The following is a 23,687-nucleotide window of genomic DNA, read 5'->3' as shown; positions in this document are numbered from 1 at the left end:
GGGGTTTGATCCCGGGCACGCACCTCTAACTTTTTGGAGTTATGTGCATTTTAATTAATTAAATATCACTTGCTTTAACGGTGAAGGGAAACATCATGAGGAAACCTGCATGCCTGAGAGTTCTCCATAATGTTCTTCAAGTGAAGTCTACAAATCTGCACAAGGCTCACTCTGATAGGAGACCCGTGCTCTATAGTATAACTCCGAAAAGTTAGAGATGCGTGCCCGGAATCGAACCCCCGACCTCTCGTATAGGTGGCAGACGTCCTTACCATTAGGCTATCACGGCTCTATTCAGGGTTACAATGCTATGATAATGTACGTATAACGTAGGTATATGTTTTGTAAACTGTACAGTCACTCACCACCAGGTGAGATTGCAGTCAAGGGCTAACTTGTATCTAAATAAAAAAAAAATAAAAAAAAAATAGTAAACTGAATGACTGAAATATCGACTACACAACGCCACTCACGTGCACTCACACACACACACACATACGTGCGCGTGGACGCACACACAGCGACACAAGCACCTCATACCATTGCGTCCAAAATCTTGAAATATTTCTTTACTACAAACTCCAGAAAGAAAGCATTTTGAAGAAGAAGATACGAGTATTTTATCCGAGCGAAGCCAGAGCGGGTCAGCTCGTTATAAATAAAATAATAAAGAAATGTAACAAAACAAAGAATGGCCCAACGGTGACATTTGTGGCGACATAAAAACCGTAAAAAACTGTATATAGAGCCAAGTCTAAAACCGAGCATTTCAATAAAACAAAAGTTACATAACAAAAACAAAGGCCCGAATTCCGGATACATGAATCCGGTTGCATTGAAGACATCTTAAAGGTTTACATTTGAGACAGATAGGGCAAAGCGACAAAAGATGGAAGCTAAGATATAAAATACCATTTGTCTACTTTTTGTAGTGTGAACTAATTCAGAACGCAGTTTACGTAATAAATGATCACCACTACATCTTACAAATTCAACAACTGACCATCAAAAAGTGAACAATGGTAGCCAATTAGAATATTAATTAATTGTTGCCACGTGTGTAGATACACAGACGCTGTAACACGTACAGGTGGCCTCCGAGGAGCGGCGGCTACTAAGGTGGAAAGGACCAAGAGGCACAAATAATATGATAATATAGAAAATAGTTTCTCCCTGTGTTACAATACTCAGATAAACTTTCAGCTTTTATAAAATAACGAAGGTCTGGCACGCGCTGGCTCTCTTTCTATTATATGACGCCTGTCTATTTCGACGTCACAAAATTATTTTTTCTTGTATATCATTTAAATTCATCGATATAAAAGACAAGATATGGTCAAGCGAACAAAAATTTTCACGGTTTTGGAACCAAATAAATCAGCGCCACCTCTTAGATACTAATGAACGACCCGTTTGAAATCCAGACGTCACTGAGGTTTTATTGGAGCTAAAGCATCACTGAGTTGGTGTCATTTTGTTTGTACAATAGCCCTGTCCATACGAAGTAATATACAAGACAATGTTTAAATTATATCATATCATAGAAGATAATAATTATTTAAAATGTGCCATGTAAATTTCAATTGGCCGCTCTACCCTTTAAACAGATCTCCGTAACCTGCATACATTCCGGCAATATTTCACGGGGGAGAAAAAGGCGTCTAATCGCGCCATTACGGTTTCGAAACAACTATTAGAGGCGGCTTTTAAGCCGGCCATTCGCACCATGCGGCAATTTGCGACTAAACGTCGAAGGAAATGGACGCTGGGAGGCTGGGATTACGTCCGCACTCAGTCCGAACGCGAAATGCGTAATGGAATGCTCCAGGGCATTTATGGTGTAGAAGCTTGACTTAGGTTCCCTGATTTCCAATAGAATAGCATCTTATTTAGGGAAGAATAAACATGGAATAATCAGTACCCTTATTATAAATGCGAAAGTGTGTTTGTTTGTTGGTTTGTCCTTCAATCACGTCACAATGGTGCAACGGATTAACGTGATTTTTTGCATATGTATAGATGTGACCTGGAGAGTGACATAGGCTACTTTTTATCCCGGAAAATAAAAGAGTTCCCACGGGATTTTCAAAAACCTAATTCCACGCGGACGAAGTCGCGGGCATCAGCTAGTTTGAAAAAAAAAAACAAAAAAAAAATACTAAGTAAGTAGCTGCCCTTTCTATTCAGTGGCTCTAGTCTCTAGGCTTAGGTTTTTCTATGATTTTATTGTGGCGGCTAAGAAGTCGGACTTCTATTTGCAAGGTCGGGGGTTCGATCTTGGCACGCATCTCTAACTTTTCGGTGTTATGTGCGTTTTAAATAATTACCTAGATATCACTATCTTTAAGAAAAACATCGTGAGGAAACCTGCATACGTGATAGTTCTCCATAATAATCTCAAAGCTGTGTGAGGTCTGCTAATCTGCAATGGGCCAGTTAGGCAGACTATGGCCCTTCTTATTCTGAAAGGTTGACCATGATGATGATGATGATTTTACAATCGCTTATAATTAATACGCTTAATATAAATCTACCACTATTACAGAAGCTCTGACAAAATGAATATATAATTATACTATTTTCAAGATTTTTTCTTCAAAATAATTGATAAGTAGGTACTTCCAGGTTTCTAATACTGTGTTAATTTTTCAAAAAAAGCTCTCTGAATATATAATGATATTTTAGGAACAGCGCAAAAGTGGCTCGTTAATATTCCGAACCAACTTCCAAAGCAATCAGATAGAAATGAAATTGTCATCACAAATAACATCTGCTGAGAGGAATTTATTCATACTCTTAGGGCGCCTTGCGAATTGATAAAAAAGTGGGCCAAGATTTATAGACAGACAAAATGATGAAAATACAGAAAATACAATATTTTTAGAGTTCCGTACCCGAAGCGTGCTAATGGGACCCTATATTACTAAGCCTCCGCTCTTCGTCCACTTGTCTGTCTGCCTTTCCTACCGAGAAGAACCAGCAAGAAACTCGGATTGCCGGAACAAGCGTCAGTCAAATCTACCCTCTTTTATCATTTACATAATCTTCGATTGTGTAATATCCTTTTTTCAGGAGCATACTTTTAAAAGTTTTTTTTTAAACTTATGTAAAGGCAAGTCCAAAATAGATTGCGGAATTTTGTTATAAAAGGTTATACCTACCTACCCATTCCCACAAAATATAACTTTTGGACTTTCCTGAGGCGGGGCGTTAGAGTCGCAAGCTTTTTACGGTTTCTAATAATTATCCTATCACGTAGATATAATTTTTTTGTAATTAAGAATAATATATATTTTTAATCTAACAAAAATTATGTTGTTGTAAATATATTGAGATGCTATCGTAAGTATACATATTTCCTTAAATTTGTCTCTAAGGGAATCACGTGGTTTGCGCGTATTGCTCTTTTTGAAAAACTGTTTTTTTCCCACATGTGCTGCTTTACCCTATATCAAGATTCCTTAAGGGGACTCAGTTCAGTGCTTTCTCCATACAAACGTAGGAGGGAAATTACAACAATATTCGATATTGCACGCACAAAACTAAGAATTATATCGATTTATCTCGTCATTATCTAGGTTTATTGATATATAAAACATTGAAAAAAATATTGATTTAAAAGTTACGAGGCTCAAAAGATTCCTATTTTAACACTAAATTAATGACAACTTTGGGCGTAAATAAATAAGATTAGGGATATGAAAATTCTAAAACAATTTATCATTAGACGTAGTTTATTTATTCATTAGTTGAAATAACTTTACTTTGCCAACATAAATTCAGCAGTTTTTCTCAAAAATACTTTTCCTAAACCCTTTTCGCGCGCTTGATTTCAGTGAAAATCATCGTGCCTCTCAACTTTTTCATACAATGTCAAGTGAAAAGCAAACATGTTACCCACGTGCGCTGCCAATTTCGGTCGAGCGTCCTGCGTCACCTTAAGACATGATACTATGAAAATAACTAAACTATGAAAATAAGAAAATGGCCGCTCAGATTTTTTCCCTAATGTCCGCTATAAGACCTACCTACGAGCTAAATTTCATGATTCTAGCTCAACGGGAAGTACCCTGTAGATTTCTTGACAGACCGACAGATAGACAGACAGACAACAAAGTGATCTTATAAGGGTTCCGTTTTTCCTTTTGAGGTACGGAACCCTAAAAACTGCATTAAATATTACAAAGATTTAGAAAAATTAGCGCTTGGATATTGTGTAAGACGCGACTAAATAATTGTTTCAGCCGTTTTTAATAAAACTTCACTTTTGTATGAATTCCGTTCTGCACCTGCTATTATTAAGCTGCAAAGTTTTAGTAAAAGAACTAAAACTATTGAGATTCTTGATATAAAAGATGACATTGCCTCATTTCTATCTTTACCATAGAAATCGCTTATGTCGTTGACAGCTATTGGAAAAAATATAAAATCAATGAACCATTGTACGTCTCTTCAATAGTGTCTGAAGCACCAATCGCAGAATGTCTGGAGATTTCAATTACCCATTTCTGCAGCTCAAGCACAATCTTTCAACGCTTTCTTGCGGTTTTTTCATCGATAAAGCGTTGTACTACAGAATACCTTTCAGGTACAAAAAACCGGCCAAGTGCGAGTCAGGCTCGCGCAACGAAGGTTCCGTACTGCAGTCGAATTTCTCCGACATTTTGCACAATAATTTAAAAACTATGATCCATAAAAATAAATAAAAATCTGTTTTAGTATGTATAGGTGAAGACCTTTCATACGATACCGCACTTGATACAGTTATCTTACTTCTAAAATTGAAAATACTAATTATTAGTTTATGACCACAATTTTTTTTTTGTGTGATGTAACCGGTTTTCAGATTTTTCCCCGAATGTCAGTTATAAGAACTACCTACCTGCCAAATTGAATGATTCTAGGTCAACGGGAAGTACCCTGTAGGTTTCTAATCTTAATGCGGTATAAAGAAAATCTTAATGCGGTTCACAGAATACATCTATTTACCAAGTTTCAACAGAATATCTCTTATAGTTACGGAAAAAAGTGGCTGTGACATACGGACGGACAGACAGACAGACATGATGAATCTATAAGGGTTCCGTTTTTCCTTTTGAGGTACGGAACCCTAAAAATCACGTTGAAGTGCTTTTGATTATAGTTCTTTACAGTTTACAGTTCGTAAATTAGTTATTGCCACGCAACCCAAGCCCCAACGTTAAGGAGTAACCACTTAAGTATTTGTTTGAATAACAAATTACGGCTATTAAGTGATTTAAGTTCATACTTGTTATTTAACAAGTTTATCTATAATCTTAAGCTTCTGCGTAATTAGCGAGTCGTTCTGTTAAAATTTATTGTTTGTTTGTTATTTATTAAGTAAGTAGGCACCGGTATATTTATGGAATTTTCAGACACATCACTATGAAGGTACCTAATAATATAGTTTAGCTTGTTCGTCTTTCAAGGGTTCCGTACCTAAAGGGTACTCTTTTCACCTTCACCATCTGGGTGTCTGGTGCACTTCAACCTTCTTTCCACGCACATGCAAACTGTGGAACCAACTCCCATCGGCAGTGTTCCCACTAGATTATAAGATGGGGTTATTCAAGGGGCGGACCAACAAATTCCTAAAAGGCCGGCAACGCATCGGCGGCTCCTCTGGTGCTGCAAATGTTCATGGGCGGCGGTAATCACTTAACATCAGGTGACCCGCCTGCTCGTTTGCTCGCTATATCTACTTTAAAAAAAAAGGGTAAAAAAAACCGGCCAAGTGCGTGGCGGGCCACCCGTAGTGTAGGGTTACGAAGTCATATTTAATCGGAGCCCTACTAATATCACTTTTCATTCTCTCACTTAGTTTCATGATTCTAGGTCAATGGGAAGTACCCTATAGGTTTCATGAGCAGACACGACATACAGACAGACAACGAAGTGATCCTATACCTAAGGGTTTCTTATTTCCTCTATAGGTACGGAACCCTAAAAAAACCGGCCAAGTGCGAGTCAGACTCACGCACTGTGGGTTCCGTACTACAATCGTCTTTTATCTATAGTTTGCACTATAAATCAAAAACTATTATGCCTAAAAATAAATAAAATCTATTTTAGAATGTACAAGTAAAGCCCTTTCATATTATACCCCACTTGGTATAGTAATCTTACTTTGAAAGTTGAAAATAGCAAAATTTGTTTTTAAACACAGTTTAATTTTTTTTTGTGATGTAACCACAAATTCACCGTTTTTTGATTTTACCCCTTATGTCTGCTATAAGACCTACCTTCCTGCCAAATTTCATGGTTCTAGATCAACGGGAAGTACTCTATATATTCTTGACAGACAACAAAGTAATCCTATAAGGGTTCTGTTTTTCCTTTTGAGGTACGGAACCCTAAAAAAGTCAGCTCACGAGTTTTACCAAAAAGTAAAATTCGAGTTCCGTAAAATAAATCGTATGTAGCGATAATTTTAATCGCAAGTTTGGTTAATTCACCGCTCGCAGTGTATTTTGCAGAGTTTATTAGCGTCATAAAATTAATGAACGACCCGCTTGATGTCGTTCATAATTTTATGTGGAAAATATTCGCGAACGCGACGCTCGCCCTGATGATAATAATGTTTGCTTAATATATTAGTTGCACTGGACCCCTTTTTAATCCGAATAGTCAATATTATGATCAGTATCAATTTTATTATTACCCGCTTTATGTTGGCCTAGTACATTGGTGGCTTGTAATATAAGTTAACGATCTTTCTTTTTTAGCGTTCCGTACATCAAAAGGAAAAACGGAACCCTTATAGGATCACTTTGTTGTCTGTCTGTCTGTCTGTCTGTTGGTCTGTCGAGAAACCTACAGGGTACCTCCCGTTGACTTCGAATCATGAAATTTGGCAGGTAGGTAGGTCTTATAGCTGACATTAGGGGAAAAATCACAAGAAAAAAATTAAAATGTGTTCATAAACAAGTTTTGCTATGTTCAACTTTCAAAGTAAAATTACCATACCAATTAGGGTATCATATGGAAGGGCTTTACTTGTACATTCTAAAACAGATTTTTATTTATTTTTAGGCATAATCGTTTTTGATTTATCGTGCAAAATGTTGATAAAATACGATTGTAGTACGGAACCCTCAATGCGCGAGTCTGACTCGCACTTGGCCGGTTTTTTAAATAGTATTAGCCAAGTTTATTATGCTGAGTAATATATCTCTTTCCCGTCCAAGTAAGCGTAAAGCTTGTGCTAGGGTGGGTATGACAATTGTACAACGGCTGGAGTTTGAACCGGCGACCTTTCGGACTTCAATCCGCTCCTTTAACCATTGAGCTATCGAGGCTCATTATCTCGTCGTCGTCATCTTCGTCAACCGATAGACGTCCAAACATACCTAGGTCGGCCCGCGCGGTTTGTAGTTAGTTAATAGTTTGAACAAGTTTATATGCTGTTGGACGTTGGCTATTATTTTCTTCTAGAAACTTAAAGTTACTTAAACTTAAAGAACTTTCTTAAAGTTGTTACATAATTAAAATTATTTCGTAGTCTGTCTGTGAATTTGGTTGGTGGCCATTGGGTCTGGCCGACATGAATGTAAATAAGCTTCTTCTCAAATACCTACTTATGTATATTAAGAAAAAGACGAAATTAAATATCGAATTCCCTGATATTTAATATAGCGACGAGATTAAATTTCTAAAATATTCTGTTTCTATTTTCATGCCGACTATTCAATCAACATTCTGTCTTTATTGTACAGTTGGCTTTTTAATAAACCAAGTCTTTAAAACATACCTACTAATATTATAAATGCGAAAGTGTGTCTGTCTATCTGCTAGGTTATTTACGGCCCATTCAACCGATTTTGATGAAATTTGGCGCAGAGATAGCTTGCATCCAGTGACGTGCAGCTCATAGAGGCATAAAAGCACTGCTTACCCTAAATATTTACCCTAGTTGAAATAGCTTAATGCTCAATGTAAGTAGGTACCTTCTTAACTACCGCTTACCCTGGCTTTGAACCCTGTGCACGCCACTGCTTGCTTCCCATAGGACGTAGGCTACTTTTTATCCCGAACAATCAAAGAGTTCCCACAGGGTTTTCTGGAACCTAAATCCACGCGGACGATATCGGATGTAGTTATACAATGAACCAAAGTTTAATTTGCTATAATCTGCTGAAACAGGTCGAATCTGTATGATGTGACATGCACCGCCCACTGCTAAACATGCAGGAAAAAGCAGCCACCGGGCAAGCAATACGCACCACCAGCACGCAGCACCACACAAATGCCAAAACACACTCGACGCACGTGTCGCCCCGACACCGGAGCATCCTCAGGAGATGTCCGCTTAGGTCCAACTGGTGCAACCGAATTGATACCCATAATATCTGTTCAAATTAAAACAGTAACAAAATCCGTCCATATAATCTTCTAAACATATAAAAGAGAAATACCACTCACTCACTGACTGACTGACTGACTGACTGACTAATCATGAAATCTCAAAAACTATAAAGCCTACAAACTTGAAATTTGGAAGGTAGGTTCTTTCTAGGACGTAGGTATCAGCTAAGAAACGGTTTTGAAAAATTCCCCCCCTAAGGGTGCGAAAGGGGGGGTCAAAGGTTGTATGAAAGTCGACATTTAGGTTATTAGCTTTAAATAATAAAAATCTGTATAATTCAAATTGGGAAATTCCCCCCTTAAGGGTGGTAAAATAGGGGGCAATGTTTTTAATAGAAAAGTTTTAACAGTTGTTATTTTTACTTGAAATTTGAAATGTAGGCTATTTCTAGGGGGTAGGTATCAGATAAAAAAGGATCTAACTAAATTCCCCCCCTAAGGGAGTAAAATGGGGGTGGAAGAGTTCTATGAAAATCCTACGTTTTTGAAGTTAGAGATATGAAAATTGGCATTTAGGTATTCTGGGTTCCGTGGCTTAAGGTGAGACTGAGTGAGTACCTAAGTGAGCCCTTTTGCAGCGGGAAAATTTCAGATCTCATGTGAAACCAGTACGCGGACGAAGTCGCGGGCTGCATCTGCTAGTTTATTATAAAGCCCTGCACTGCTTTAATATTAAACAAACAATAATAATAATCAGCATGAAATTCTGTACTCTGAATATTTGATATATCAGGTACAATATTATGTAGGTACATCATCAGGCGGGCTGCTGATTAATTTTATGACGATAATAAACTCGGGAAAATACTGTTTAATCATGTAACTATATCATTGAACTCACCTGTAATATTCAGTACCACTCAATATTTATACACTTTATTATGCTGTAACTTTTTTTAAATAAAATATTTTTATATATTTTTTTATTCAGATACAAGTTAGCCCTTGAACATCTCAGCTGGTGGTAAGTGATGATGCAATCTAAGATGGAAACGGGCTAACCTCGAAGGCAACCTCCGAAGCCACACCAGAAAAACACCATTTATATATTACTAGATGACGCCCGCGACTCGTTCGCGTGGATCTAGGTTTTTAAAAATCCTGTTGGAACTCTGATTTTCCGGGCTCAAAAGTAGCCTATGTGCTTCCCCGGGATTCAAACTATCTTTGTGCCAAATTTCATCTAAATCGGTTAAACGGATGGGCCGTGAAAAGCTAGCAGACAGACACGAACAGACAGACAGACACACTTTCGTATTTATAATATTAGTATGGAAGTATGGATTATACATGCGAAAGTGCTTGCCCTTCAATCACACAACAACCGAGAATCGGATCGACATGATTTTTTGCATCGGTATACCTAGTTAAAGATCTGGAGAGTAAATTAGCACTATGTCACTCTACAGACACTATTCTACCCGGAAAATGATATAGTTCCAAAGGGCTTTTTGAAAACCTAAAAAACATTTTTAAACCTTTAAATATGAAAAAAATATTATGAGGACACCTGCATCTCTGAGAGTTACCCAACGATCCGAACTTAAGCAGCGGTAGTGGGCTTTAGCCTAAGCCCTTCTCATTCTCGGTAGTGAACTGAGAGTTCTCAGTAGAATGGTCTGAACCATTAATAGAACTCCATCCACTGTGCTTTTAAGATTATCAGACCAATATATTCCATTTCATTCCATCAGCCTGTATGCGTCACATAGGTCTTTTCAAGAGCGCGCCACCAAACACGGTCCTCCGCCTCCCTCAGCCACCATCTTCAGTTCACCGTTCCAATGGGCAAAAGGTGGTCCTACACAGCGCTTACTTGTACGCGGTCTCCACTCCAGAACTCGCCTGCCTCATCAGCTGTCGGTTCTGCGACAGACATGACCTGCCCATTGCCCCTTCAGCTTGCTAATTCTTGCTAGGTTGCTTTTGTCCTTCTGCGAATTACCTCGTACCGGATTTTATCGCTAGACCAATATATTACCAAATTCAAATTAAATTTTAACAATGCGCTGCTTAGTCATTAAACGCATTGCAATAAACCGTTAATATTTCACCGACGGCGCCATGGAAGCACATTTGGCCATAAAATATTGCCGATTAATCTATTCATAGCGCTTAAATCTAAATAACTATTTTCCAATAGTATATTCCACAAAATCGGCTTTTATACTATGACTGTGCATGGTATAGTTAGGTGCGTATCAAACTATCACCCTGTTTGCGTCCACTGCTGGACAAAGGCCTTCCCAAGAGCGCGCCACCACACACGATCCTCTACCTTCCTCATCCACCCACTTCCCGCTACCTCCTTAAGGTCGTCAGTCCAGAGGGTTGGAGGTCGTCCCACACTGCGCTTGCCGATATACGGTCTCCACTCCAAAACACGTCTGCCTTAGCGCAAGTGCGTAGCCAGTAACCACTCTTAAATAAACATCACTTTGTGCATTAGTGATGTTTATTTAAGAGTGGTTACGCACTCATCCGATCCGAATCCGTGAAAATATGGATTTAAAAAACTCGGACTGAATTCGGATATTGCTTACGCACTAACCCGGTTTCCTATCCAAATCCAAGCTATTCAGTAGACATCTTTGACATATCTACATCCGAGGTACATCCGAGGTATTCTCACGGATGACGAAGAGAAATAGGATGACGGAAATCGGATATATTGCGTAAGCTACCATACAAATAGTTCTAAGATGACTATTTCGGAACGTATTTTCACCGACTGCATCTGAAGAGTGACATAGGCTACTTTTATCCCAAATCCAAGAGTTCCCACGGGATTTCTAAAAACCTGTTATCGCATTTTGTATTTGGCGCCTTTTGGAGTGGAAGTCGCGTTGCGAGGCGGCCATGTTGAGTCGATTGTATAAGTACGGGTGGGTGGTGGTTTTTGAACTAGTCTCGTCCGACGCGAGACTCGATCGTCTATTAAAAATGCTTTTTGTGTTTAGGTCGCCATTTTGATTGAGTGGCTGCAATAAAAATTGCGCCCTGATCAAGTTAATATTGCAGCTAGGTTATTATAAAAGGTAAAACTCTCGATAAGCCTATTCGCGTCGTGATTAATATTTAACTTCACTTCTGGTATATATATGGTTTATAAACCAAAATCCGCAATTGAAGTCGCGGGTATCAGCTAGTCAATAATAATCTGATTCATACTGGTACTCTAATCTAAATAACTATTTTTCAATATACCCGCAAATATCGGCCGTTATGAATTTTTCGTCTACTCGGAAAACGTGCCTCAAATACAATATTTTCGGCAAAGAAATGCGGGCCCCTCACTAAATATAAATAACTTGAATTTACGGAGCTATTTATGGAGGTCCGTGTGATATGGAGGCTCGGAAACTTCTCACAATGGGAGCCGTGTTCGCTGATAAGAGCTATGTTTGAAATGTTTTGAATTAAACTTTGAATAACTAGAACTCTCTTTGCGCCGTATTTCTCATTACTGAGGGTCATTACCCCTCTCCATAAATCCATACGTCTAAATATATAAAAGGAAAAGGACTGACTGACTGACTGACTGAATCTATCAACGCAAAGCTCAAACTACTGGATGGATCGGGCTGCAATTTAGCATGCAGTTAACTATTAGGTATGACGTAGACATCCGCTAATAAAGGATTATATCCTTACGCTCGCGACTTCGTCCGCGTGGACTACACAAACTTCGAATCCCTATTTTTATTTTTATAGGGTTGAATTTTCAAAAATCCTTTCTCAGCGAATGCCTACGTCTTAATAGCTATCCGCATGCCTTTCAGCGCGATTCATCGAGTAGTTTGAGCTGTGCGTTGATAGATCAGTCAGTCCGTCAGTCAGTCCTTTTCCTTTTATATTATATTATTTAGACGTACGGATTTATGGAGAGGGGTAATGACCCTCACTAATGAGAAATACGGCGCAAAGAGAGTTCAAGTTATTCTAGTACAGATCGGGCTAATATTTGCCATGCAGATAGCTATACAACGTAGGTACACATCAAAGGTTTTTTGAAAATTCAACTCAAATAGGGATTGAAAGTTTGTGTAGTCCATGCGGACGAATTCTTGGGCGTAGACTAGTACAAGTATCATATAGGTAACACTGAAACATTATAATATAGTATGAAGAGTCTCTCAGCTCGGTTTTTGGGCGGCGCGGCGGTGGGCGGGCGGGGCGTGCATCGGGCATGCAAGATTAATGGCAGCAGCACGGCATCGGGCCTCGTCATGTTCCGCGAAAACAGAATAAAAATAATGCCGACACTCTATTTTATGAACGGGAGGAATAAAATATCGCCTCTATCGCCTACAAGAGAATAGCGAATTAATAAAATTTAGTTGTTTTTCGCGTTGTAACGACTTTGTAAGCACTCAGCCCACTCAGCTCGATTATTATCTAAATATATAAAAGGAAAAGGTGACTGACTGACTGACTGACTGACTGACTGATTGACTGATCTATCAACCCACAGCTCAAACTACTAGACAGATCGGGCTGAAATTTGGCATGCAGATAGCTATTATGACGTAGGGATCCGCTAAGAAAGGATTTTTGAAAATTCAACCCCTAAGTGGGTGAAATGGGGGTTTGAAATTTGTGTAGTCCACGCGGACGAAGTCGCGAGCATAAGCTAGTCAGATATTTTTTTTTACAGCGCTTTTGAGAAGTAATAGTTGAATAGTATTAGTACTTAGTATTAGTATAGTAGAAGTAGTAATTGTTACTTTTGAAGTTGTAACGTGATATCACTATCTTTATTAATAATTTTTTTTTTTTATTATTCAGATACAAGTTTGCCCTCGACGGCAATCTCACCTGGTGGTAAGTGAAGATGCAGTCTAAGATCAAAGCGGGCTAATCTGGAAGGGGTATGGCAGTTTTTAGTAAACCCATGCCCCTTTGGTTTCTACACGGCATCGTACCGGAACGCTAAATCGCTTGGCGGCACGGCTTTGCCGGTAGGGTGGCAACTAGCCACGGCCGAAGCCTCCCACCAGACCGGACCAGAAATTTAGAAATTATAAAATTCCTAATCCCTGCCAGGAATCGAACCCGGGACCTCCCACTAATAAGACCACAGCGCTTACCACTGCGCCAGGGAGGTTGTCAAAATAAATGTTGATTGGTCCTTCATTACGTTGCAACGGTTTCATGGTTTGACTTGATTTTTCGCATGGCAGTTTAAGACGTGGAGAGTGACATAGCTTACTTAGTCGGAAAATCAAAAAGTTCCCATGGGATTTTTAAACTCTAAATCCAAACGGATGAAGTAACTACTAAAAGTATAATATTTGTGTTCAGTTCTAATGCTAAGTAAATAAAGGATATTCTCTTTTGTTCCAGCTACTATAACTAGCGATCACCACAAATGTGCAGATGTAGGAATGTGACACTCAAGTCCCCTCGAACCAGCCCCAAGATGAAACGCCGCTTGCCAACCGTGCGGGAGGAGCCCAGGTCCCCAAAAACCATATGCAACAGTGACATGGCAATATACGCCATGGTGGTGTCCACCGCTGTGATTAGTTATGTGAACAGTTTCAATGGTGATTTCGTACATGATGATATACCAGCAATAGTGACCAATGGCGACGTTGTGGGCACCAACTCGTTGAAGCAGTTGTTTTTGGATGACTTCTGGGGGACGCCGATGGCTGATCCGAACAGTCATAAGTCGTATCGGCCGCTCACGACGCTGTCTTTTAGGTAAGTGATAGGCTATTTTCTTTAAAATTTTATTTAATACAATATATCAGAAATTGCGGAACCAGCAGGATTCGAACCTGCGTCCCTCTGGGTTTTGCGCCCGGTGTGATTTTGACCAATGGCAATGGACAGGGCACATAGTTCGTACAACCGATAGACGTTGGGGTCCCAAGGTGCTGGAATAGCGACCTCGCACCGGAAGACGCAGCGTTGGAAGACCCCCCACTAGGTGGACGGACGACATCAGACGAGTCGGAGGGAGCCGCTGGATCCAGGCGGCGCAAGACCGTGGCGTGTGGAAGTCCCTACAAGAGACCTATGTCCAGCAGTGGACGTCTATTGGTTGATGATGATGATGATCATGTGATTTTGACCAGTAGGCCACGGCTCACTTACTGACAAGTGCCGAAGTTTGAGATAGATATATTATGTATTATTATAAGTATAGATTTTCATTTATAAATAAAAATAAAATAAATAAATAAAAATATTTTATTTCAGGTCTGGGACCCATATAGAAACATGTTGATAACAATTAAAGATTAAAATGTTTATAAACAATATTTACCATTTCTATTATTATTAGGAGATTCCATTTTTATTTATACCGACATAATTCGCGAACGCGAACGAACGGCAAAAAAAACCACCAGTCTGAAACCGCCTTAAGCCAGGGAGCTCTCAGATTAACATTTGACACGATGACACGTCGTTATCGTCTACGAACGGAAAGGACAGACATAAATATAAAACAAGGGGTGAAAAAAGGGTTATACTTCCTCGAATAAATGCCCGTAATGTCGTATATCCACCATTCTTTCTCAACGTCTAGAAGTCAGCCATAAATTCCGCTCTCGGAGCCTCTATTTATCATCCGGGTTGGACTCCAAACTTAATATATCATCATGAAAATATTATTCATCTTATTACAAGATCTATGGCATTAGACACCGGCTACGTAGGTAGGTACGAGAAAAACGAAAACAAAAATTGTTAAAGTAAAAAAAAACCGGCCAAGTGCGAGTCAGGCTCGCGTAACGAGGGTTCCGTACTACAGCCGTATTTTTTCGACTTTTTGCACGATAATTTAAAAACTATGATGCATAAAAATAAATAAAAATCTGTATTAGAATGCACAGGTGAAGACCTTTCACATGATACCCCACTTGATGTACTTAGTTTTCTTACTTTGAAAATTGAAAATACTAATTATTAGATCATGACCACGATTTAATTTTTTTTTGTGTGATGTTACCACAAATTCACGGTTTTGAGATTTTTCTCCGAATGTCTACTATAAGACCTACCTACCTGCCAAATTTCATGATTCTAGGACGACGGGAAGTACCCTGCAGATTTCTTGACCGACTGTCAGACAGACAGACATACAGACAGACAGACAACAAAGTGATCCTATAAGGGTTCCGTTTTTCCTTTTGAGGTACGGAACCCCAAAAATGGAATTATTCTACATTTCCATGTATAAGGCTTTGCTTAAATATTTCCTGTAACTTGAAATATATTTTTATATGTCTATCTTCAATATTTCATACTACGGCTAAGTTCGACATCAATAAAATTGCAACCCTAGGTAGTCAACACAAACCCACTATATTTGATGTGTTATAAAACTTTCCCAAGATATTGCACTAAGTTAGAATGTAGCCTGCGGTTCGACACACGGAAATCCGCAGTTGGCAAGTTGATTTTGCTCCACATTTGAATCTGCAGGTTTGCGTGTATCTAAGTTTTGCAACTGCTTGAGAACTACGCTTATATTATATACTCGTACATTAGTTGCTTGCGAAGTTATCGGCAGTTCACTCTGTTATCGGCGTGTATAATCTGTTGTATCTCGGGTTGAATCACCTGAAATAGACATATTTTATAAGTACGCTAATGTGCGTGGCCGCCATTTTAGTGACGTCAGCACTAGACTGAAGTTTCGAGCTGATTTTACTTAATTAATATACGTCAAATGACGTCAAAATGGACCTCATTTCGATGTTAATGAGACAAGGATCCCAAGGCCAGAAAAAGAGGCATTGATGGCATTGATGGACGAACGTGTAAATGTGGCGTGACACTCATACGTAAGTAAAATTCGTCCCATTTTTAAATTACATGACAGATATGAGTTTACTATGTAATTTATTTGGCCGCTAACCCACGACAGATGGTTTGCACAAATTCGCACATCTAGAATGTATTTATAGAGCGATGAACGACACTAAATTTTACTTTTCACTTAAATATTCTGGAAATTGTCTTAATGCGTATAGAGCTAGTGAAAAATTTCAAGCACATTTCTAAGCTAAAGCATCGAGCGTGCTTTTAAACGTATCATTTAAACAAAAAACTGGACGCCAACACCTATGGGTCTGGATAATAAATTATGATAGCGCGCGGCGTCCACACAGGCAAGAATCGCCTTTATCGCACGAATTCGCACATCATGAGAGTATTTATAGCGACCCGTGACACTAAAATTACTACACTCTTTACAAAAACCTGGTGAAAATTGTCAATATGCGTACAATTAGCGGAAAAATACCACGTACATTTTGAAGCTTAAACATAGTCAAATCCTAATAACCGTCGAGCATCATGCTATTAAACTTTAAAACAAAAAAAACGGGATGAAAAGGGAACACCTATGGGCCTGCATAATAAATTATGATAGCGTGCGGCGTCCACGCAAGCAAGAATCGCGCCCTTATCGCGCGAATTCGCACATCATGAGAGTATTTATAGCGATACGTGACACTAAAATTACTAGACTCTTCACAAAAACCTGGTGAAAATTGTCAATATGCGTAGTATTAGTGGAAAAATGCCACGCACATTTAAAGCTTAAACATGGCAAATTCTAATAACCATCGAGCATCATGCTAAATTTAAAACAAAAAAACGGGATGAAAAGGGAACACCTATGGGCTTGCATAATAAATTATGATAGCGCGCGGCGTCCACGCAAGCAAGAATCGCCCTTATCGCGCGAATTCGCACATCATGAGAGTATTTATAGCGATTCGCGACACTAAATTGTAACGAATTGTCATTTTAATCTCGTTCGTTACACATCACGGGGCAGCAGGAAACTAAAATAAATAACATTTCAGCGCAACGGGCTTATCACGAGATGAATGTTCCGGCCTGCTATGAATGCAAATTTAAAAGAAAATATGTATTGGGTGTAAATTGTTGGTTGTATTTGTGTTTATATTTACATCTAACTAGCATATGCTGGCGACTTCGTCCGCGAGGACTACACAAACTTCAAACCCCTATTTCACCCCCTTTGGGGTTGAATTTTCAAAAATCCTTTCTTAGCGGATGCCTGCGTCATAATAGCTATCTGCATGCCAAATTTCAGCCCAATCCGTCCAGTAGTTTGAGCTGTGCATTAATAGATCAGTCAGTCAGTCAGTCACCTTTTATATTATATTATACCATATTACGAGTAAGTATACATATTATTATATTTAGATGAATGTTCCGGAATGCTATGAATGCAAATTTAAAAGAAAATATGTGTTGGGAATATGCATTTGTGTTTATATTTACATCTAATATTCATTTTTAGCACATACGTGATAAATTCTGTTTTTAGGGGTCCGTGCGTTCAAATGAAATACCAGAACCTCTACAGGTTTGATCACTTGGTTCTGTCACAGCCAACTTGCTCCTAGTCTATTGGACTGATTTCTATATGAATTTTTGTGACTCAAACATGGATGTGTAACGTAAAAAAAAATTTGAATATACTGTGGTCACTTTTGGGGGCAATATTAAAAAGAAAGTGTTTCAAACTCCTTCTTACTGTGTGACATCAGTACCCTTATTATAAATGCGAAAGTGTGTTTGTTTGTTGGTTTGTTGGTTTGTCCTTCAATCACGTCGCAACGGTGCAACGGATTGACGTATTTTTTTGCATGGGTATAGATTAAGACCTGGAGAGTGGCATAGGTTACTTTTTATCCCGGAAAATTAAAGAGTTCCCATAGGATTTTTAAAAACCTAATTCCACGCGGACGAAGTCGCGGGCGTTGGACTTGGGCGTGGCATTCAATATCACTCAGCCATGATTTGGATTGACACGTATTACCTAAATCCCTGTATATGTATACCTGGAACGTATAGTAACAATTATATACTAAGATCGTATCATAATAATAGGTAGGATATAATAGCGCCAAGCCTATCAATTGTAGCGGGTAATTATAAAGGCTTTGTGCCGCGAACAATGGTTGAATCGGCTTTCAAATAATAACATCTAAATGATATGTGTGAAACAATGTCACTACTGCATAATCGGTATCGAGTTTGGTATTAGCTATTGATTTTGTGTGTGGCTTATAGGTAAATAAATATTTTGTAACATTTCATGTGTGTTACTTACATGTTCCTACGATGACATAGTTTTTATTTTTAATTTAATTTATTTACACTTTATTGCACACAACACAAAGTAAACATTGAAAAAACACAATACAGGATCTTAATCTAATAGCTGTAGCATGCAAAGGCGGCCTTATAGTTAAAGCGATCTCTTCCAGGATAGTTCTAATCACTTGAGCAGCAATCCACCCTCGAAGGCAGAACCGGCTTAAGCATATACGACGCCGGGTTACGATAGTCAGTCAGTCACTTTTTCCTTTCATATATTATTTAGATTTAGCAATAATGATATTTTTACCTGGTTTTGTATGAGATTCGAAAACACTACACTTTTGGCTTCCAAAAGTTTGAGTAGATACCCGTTTGTGCACTCATCTGTGATTTTACGGATCCGAGAAAAAAATACGAATAGAATTTACGTATTTGTATGACGGCCACTTAGAAAAAACACGTATACGAACCAAATACGGATGAGTGCACAAACGCCCTAAAGTTAACTTGTTTACGTTCAAACCAAAAGCTTTAAAGTCGCACTTAAGCTGAACAACCTGTTTGCGAGTCATAAAACACAAACTTCACATTACTATGTGACCGTTAAAACTATACAAAGTAAACTAGGACTTGTGTTGAGAATATGAACAAGGGGACGTACGGAAATCGGATTACACGGGTCGGTTTTCTCAAAAACTTGAGGCTTGTGCGGGTCTGTAATCTTATTGGGTTGAAGGGGGATCGCGGATGCTTGGACAACAGCTTTGGAAACAAATATGTGCACGAGTCGTGAATAAACATCATGATACGACCTAGTACGACGTACAAAATAAACATCATGATACGACCTAGTACGACGTACAAAATAAACATCATGATACGACCTAGTACGACGTGCAAAATAAACATCATGATACGACCTAGTACGACGTACAAAATAAACATCATGATACGACCTAGTACGACGTACAAAATAAACATCATGATACGACCTAGTACGACGTACAAAATAAACATCATGATACGACCTAGTACGACGTACAAAATAAACATCATGATACGACCTAGTACGACGTACAAAATAAACATCATGATACGACCTAGTACGACGTACAAAATAAACATCATGATACGACCTAGTACGACGTGCAAAATAAACATCATGATACGACCTAGTACAACGTGCAAAATAAACATCATGATACGACCTAGTACGACGTACAAAATAAACATCATGATACGACCTAGTACGACGTACAAAATAAACATCATGATACGACCTAGTACGACGTACAAAATAAACATCATGATACGACCTAGTACGACGTACAAAATAAACATCATGATACGACCTAGTACGACGTACAAAATAAACATCATGATACGACCTAGTACGACGTACAAAATAAACATCATGATACGACCTAGTACGACGTACAAAATCGCAAATAAAAATTACACGTACTTACGTGTAATTTTTATTTGCGATTTTGTAGACGAATCATAGGACGGGTTTTAGTTTTGTGTTCGAAAGAATTTCTTTGTATGTATGCATAGCTGTGGTAGTCTAGTGGTTAGGACGTCCGCCTTCCAATCGGAGGTCGGGGGTTCGATCCCGGGCACGCACCTCTAACTTTTCGGAGTTATGTGCGTTTTTAAGTAATTAAAATATCACTTGCTTTAACGGTGAAGGAAAACATCGTGAGGAAACCTGCATGCCTGAGAGTTCTCTATAATGTTCTCAAAGGTGTGTGAAGTCTGCCAATCCGCACTTGGCCAGCGTGGTAGACTATGGCCAAAACCCTTCTCACTCTGAGAGGAGACCTGTGCTCTGTAGTGAGCCGGTGATGGGTTGATCATGATGATGATTGCATATTATGGCTGGTTAGGCTATAGGTGATGTCGTGACATATCCAATAAGACGGGAAAAGGAGATTTTTCAACAACGGACCCTTACTAGTTTTACGAAGCCTTATTAGTTTCGCCACGTCCGTCGGTCTGTCTGTCCATGGCTTAGATCAGAGCTTGATCAGAAACTCTTAGTACTAGAAAGCTGTAATTTCGCATTAGTGCCGTCGTCGTCTGTCTCCATCCCCTCCCCCCTCCCCTCCCACCAGTTGGTCTCAGCTGCTCTCGGGGTGTAGCGGAGACCAATCCTTAATCTTATATTTATAAAAGGAAAAGCTGACTGTCTAACTGACTGATCTATCAACACACAGCTCAAACTATTAAACGGATCGGGCTGAAATTTGGCATGCAGATAGCTATTAAGACGTAGCCATCCGCTCAGAAAGGATTTTTGAAAATTCAACCCCTAAAGGAGTGAAATAGGGGTTTGAAATTGGTATAGTCCACGGAGATGAAGTCGCGACCATAAGGTGGCCTAAGATAAAATAGTATTTTAAATTCTACGGAACCCTACACTGTGCGTGGCCTGACACGCACTTTTTTTTTAATACAGAAGGGGAAAATCCTCATGGACACCCGAAGGTAGAGCCGGACTCTTACCGGCTGAAAACCCCTTCTGTCGCCCTGTTTGCCGTGTGCCCGCCTTTCAGCCTAAACACAGTAACATTATTGTCTATAATATAATTCCTATTTAACTTGTTTTTCTCGTCGCCTTTCTTCTTCCTCTTTAGAGCTTATTATTTTTTCCATAAAGCTTGCAACAAGCATCCATGTGTCTTCATGTTGTATTTGTAACATTTTGTTTACTAAATTATTGACACATATATCACCTATTTTCGAGGCCTGACACGCACTTGATCGGTCACAGAAAAGTAAGAGATGCGTAGGTATAATATAACGGTACTCCTCCTAATACCTATTTCAGTAAGGTAGGTACGAAGTAATAACATCCAATATTTGCGCTCTACTCACGATGATCGATCCCTAATTCAATTAACTATCTACGCTTAAACTTTCCTAATTACTGCCAACGGCTTGACACTCTTAGATTAATCGCGGTATTAGATAACACCAAACTACTCCTAGTTCTAATAATATTCTCGTACAACTTTTGATTGCTTTTACCATACTTTTACATATTTTAGGGCGTTTGTGCACTCATACGTGAAATCACGGACTCCGTAAAAATATGTATGAGTATGTATTTGTATGACGGCTGAACCGAATACGGATAAAGGCGTTTGTGCACTCATCCGTGAAATACGGATTCTGTAAAAATGAGTATAGGTACGTATTTGTGTGACGGCTACTTCGAAGAATCACGGATACGAACTAAATACGGAGTGCACAAAGGCCCGTATTCGGTAAGGATTCGGTCCGTTTCCGTGATTCTTCGAAATGGCCGTCATACAAAACTTACATTCGATTCGTATTTTTTTCACGGATCCATAAAATCACGGACGAGTGCACAAACGCCCTAAGTGCACAAATACCCTTAATCATGACGTAAGTATTTTCGGAAATGTAGTCACCGTAAGCAATTTCATTCTCACCAACTTTGGATGTTTTGTATGAGAGAGGGCCAATACTGCTACTTTTTAAATCGAGAAAAAAAAAACACCTGAATTTTTTTTCTTCACAGTGATTTCCAAGGCGTATTTTTACGGATAGTGAATTTCTGCACTTGCAATCGTTTGCTACTTACATTAAAAATCAGACGTTTTTCCCTTTCTAAACTCCAATACGAAGCGACGCGAGTGTTCTCAGCTGTGACACGGCGAGTGCTCTGGCTATGGCAGAGAGACAGATATACAGACACACGAAATATAAGGGTTCCGTATTTTTATTACAATTTATTAATTACAAACAATATTTTTTTAAAGTGAAAATGCACTTCTTTTCTCAAATGGACCCAACTGCGAACTCAGTTTTCTGAATGGCACAAAAAAGCTTGAAAGCGACCGACGCGGATGCGGCGCAGCGCAGTCACAGTATAACGTGAGATACAGTAGTCCAACGCTTCTAATCTCGTGGTAAATGACGACCACAATGTCCCTTCAACACAGGGCCCTTACTACGAGCCAATTCGGGTCGCTCCTTAGTCCCACACTTAGCGCACAATAGGGTCTTGGACTGAAGTAATAAAATGAAGTGATTTTTTGTATAGCGGTAGTTTATGGGGCTAGAATTCATTATTAAAGAGAATAACTGATTAAAAAAAACATGATTTTTATTTATTCTTAACATGAACGTCACGCTGTACGGAAGGTGAATAATGACGTCAAAATCCGTAAACGACAATCTTCTTCAATTTTTTAACATAAAAATAGAGTAATTTCTGCGGGAAAATATTTTTATGTTAAAAATTGAAAAATATTTGTCGTGTACGCCATATTATGTCATTCATCGCTTTCCGTGCGATTATTTTAAAAATGAATAAAAATCATGATTTTTAAATATTTAAAATTTACTTTTTTTTACTCTTTAGGTAATAACTAATTCTAGTCCCATAAACTACCGTTATAAAAAAAAAGGTCATTTTATTATTACAGTCCAAGACCCTATATTGCTTAATCTAGACGGCTCTGCCGAACCTCTGTATGTCCCTATATCCCTATTACTCTGTGGCATGAGTTCGTGTGAAAATATCCTCAATAAACTTCTGGGCCGATTCCAACTGTGCAGTTACACAACAAACATTCCCGACTGGTTTAAACTAAGGCCCGCCGAGTTTCCTTGCATATTGCAAACGCTGGATATTTATTAGATGTGTTCGGAACTTTATTTGACTGAACCGGGAATTGGGGGTAGTTACACGATAAAAGTTTCAATTAGAAAACTATTATTTAGTTCGAAATTCGAATTTTGTAGTTCACGATTCATTAGGTAGGTACCTATTTATTTAATGTAAAGTTCCATGTAACCATGGGTTAGAGAAATGTTGTTTCAGTTTTTAAGCTCAAGCGTTCGTTATACATTTGTTGGTTTGTCCTTCAATCACGTCACAACTGAGCAACGGATCGACGTGATTTTTTGCATGGGCATAGTTTAAGACCTGAAGAGGAACATAGGCTACTTTTTATCCCAGAAAATCAAAGAGTTCTCACGGGATTTTTAAAACCTAAATCCACGCGTACGCTGCCTACAACTAGTATTTTATAGAAGAAATTTTTGAGAATGGGTGAAGGGGTAGAAACCCACAGAAATGAGGAATACGATACAGATAGAGAGAGGGATAATTATTGCGGTCAGACAACAATCATTAGAAGATGCCATCAATAATGTCAAACAAT

General features: G+C 38.8%; 1 protein-coding gene across 1 annotated transcript in view; it reads left to right on the top strand.

Moving 5' to 3' along the window:
- The window catches only part of LOC117982958 (protein O-mannosyl-transferase TMTC1-like), a 180,518-nt gene that overhangs the window by 42,697 nt on the left and 114,134 nt on the right, over nucleotides 1-23,687 (top strand). The window contains exon 2 of the mRNA XM_034969400.2: nucleotides 13,732-14,094. Within this exon, the coding sequence (XP_034825291.2) occupies nucleotides 13,757-14,094 (338 nt within the window). The 5' untranslated portion in view covers nucleotides 13,732-13,756. The remainder of the gene's footprint in view (nucleotides 1-13,731; nucleotides 14,095-23,687) is intronic.

Source organism: Maniola hyperantus, chromosome 6 (genome assembly GCF_902806685.2).
Source record: "Maniola hyperantus chromosome 6, iAphHyp1.2, whole genome shotgun sequence".
Taxonomy (NCBI): domain Eukaryota; kingdom Metazoa; phylum Arthropoda; class Insecta; order Lepidoptera; family Nymphalidae; genus Maniola; species Maniola hyperantus.
Note: the sequence above shows the minus strand (reverse complement) of the source record. Positions and strands in the feature narration are given on the sequence as shown.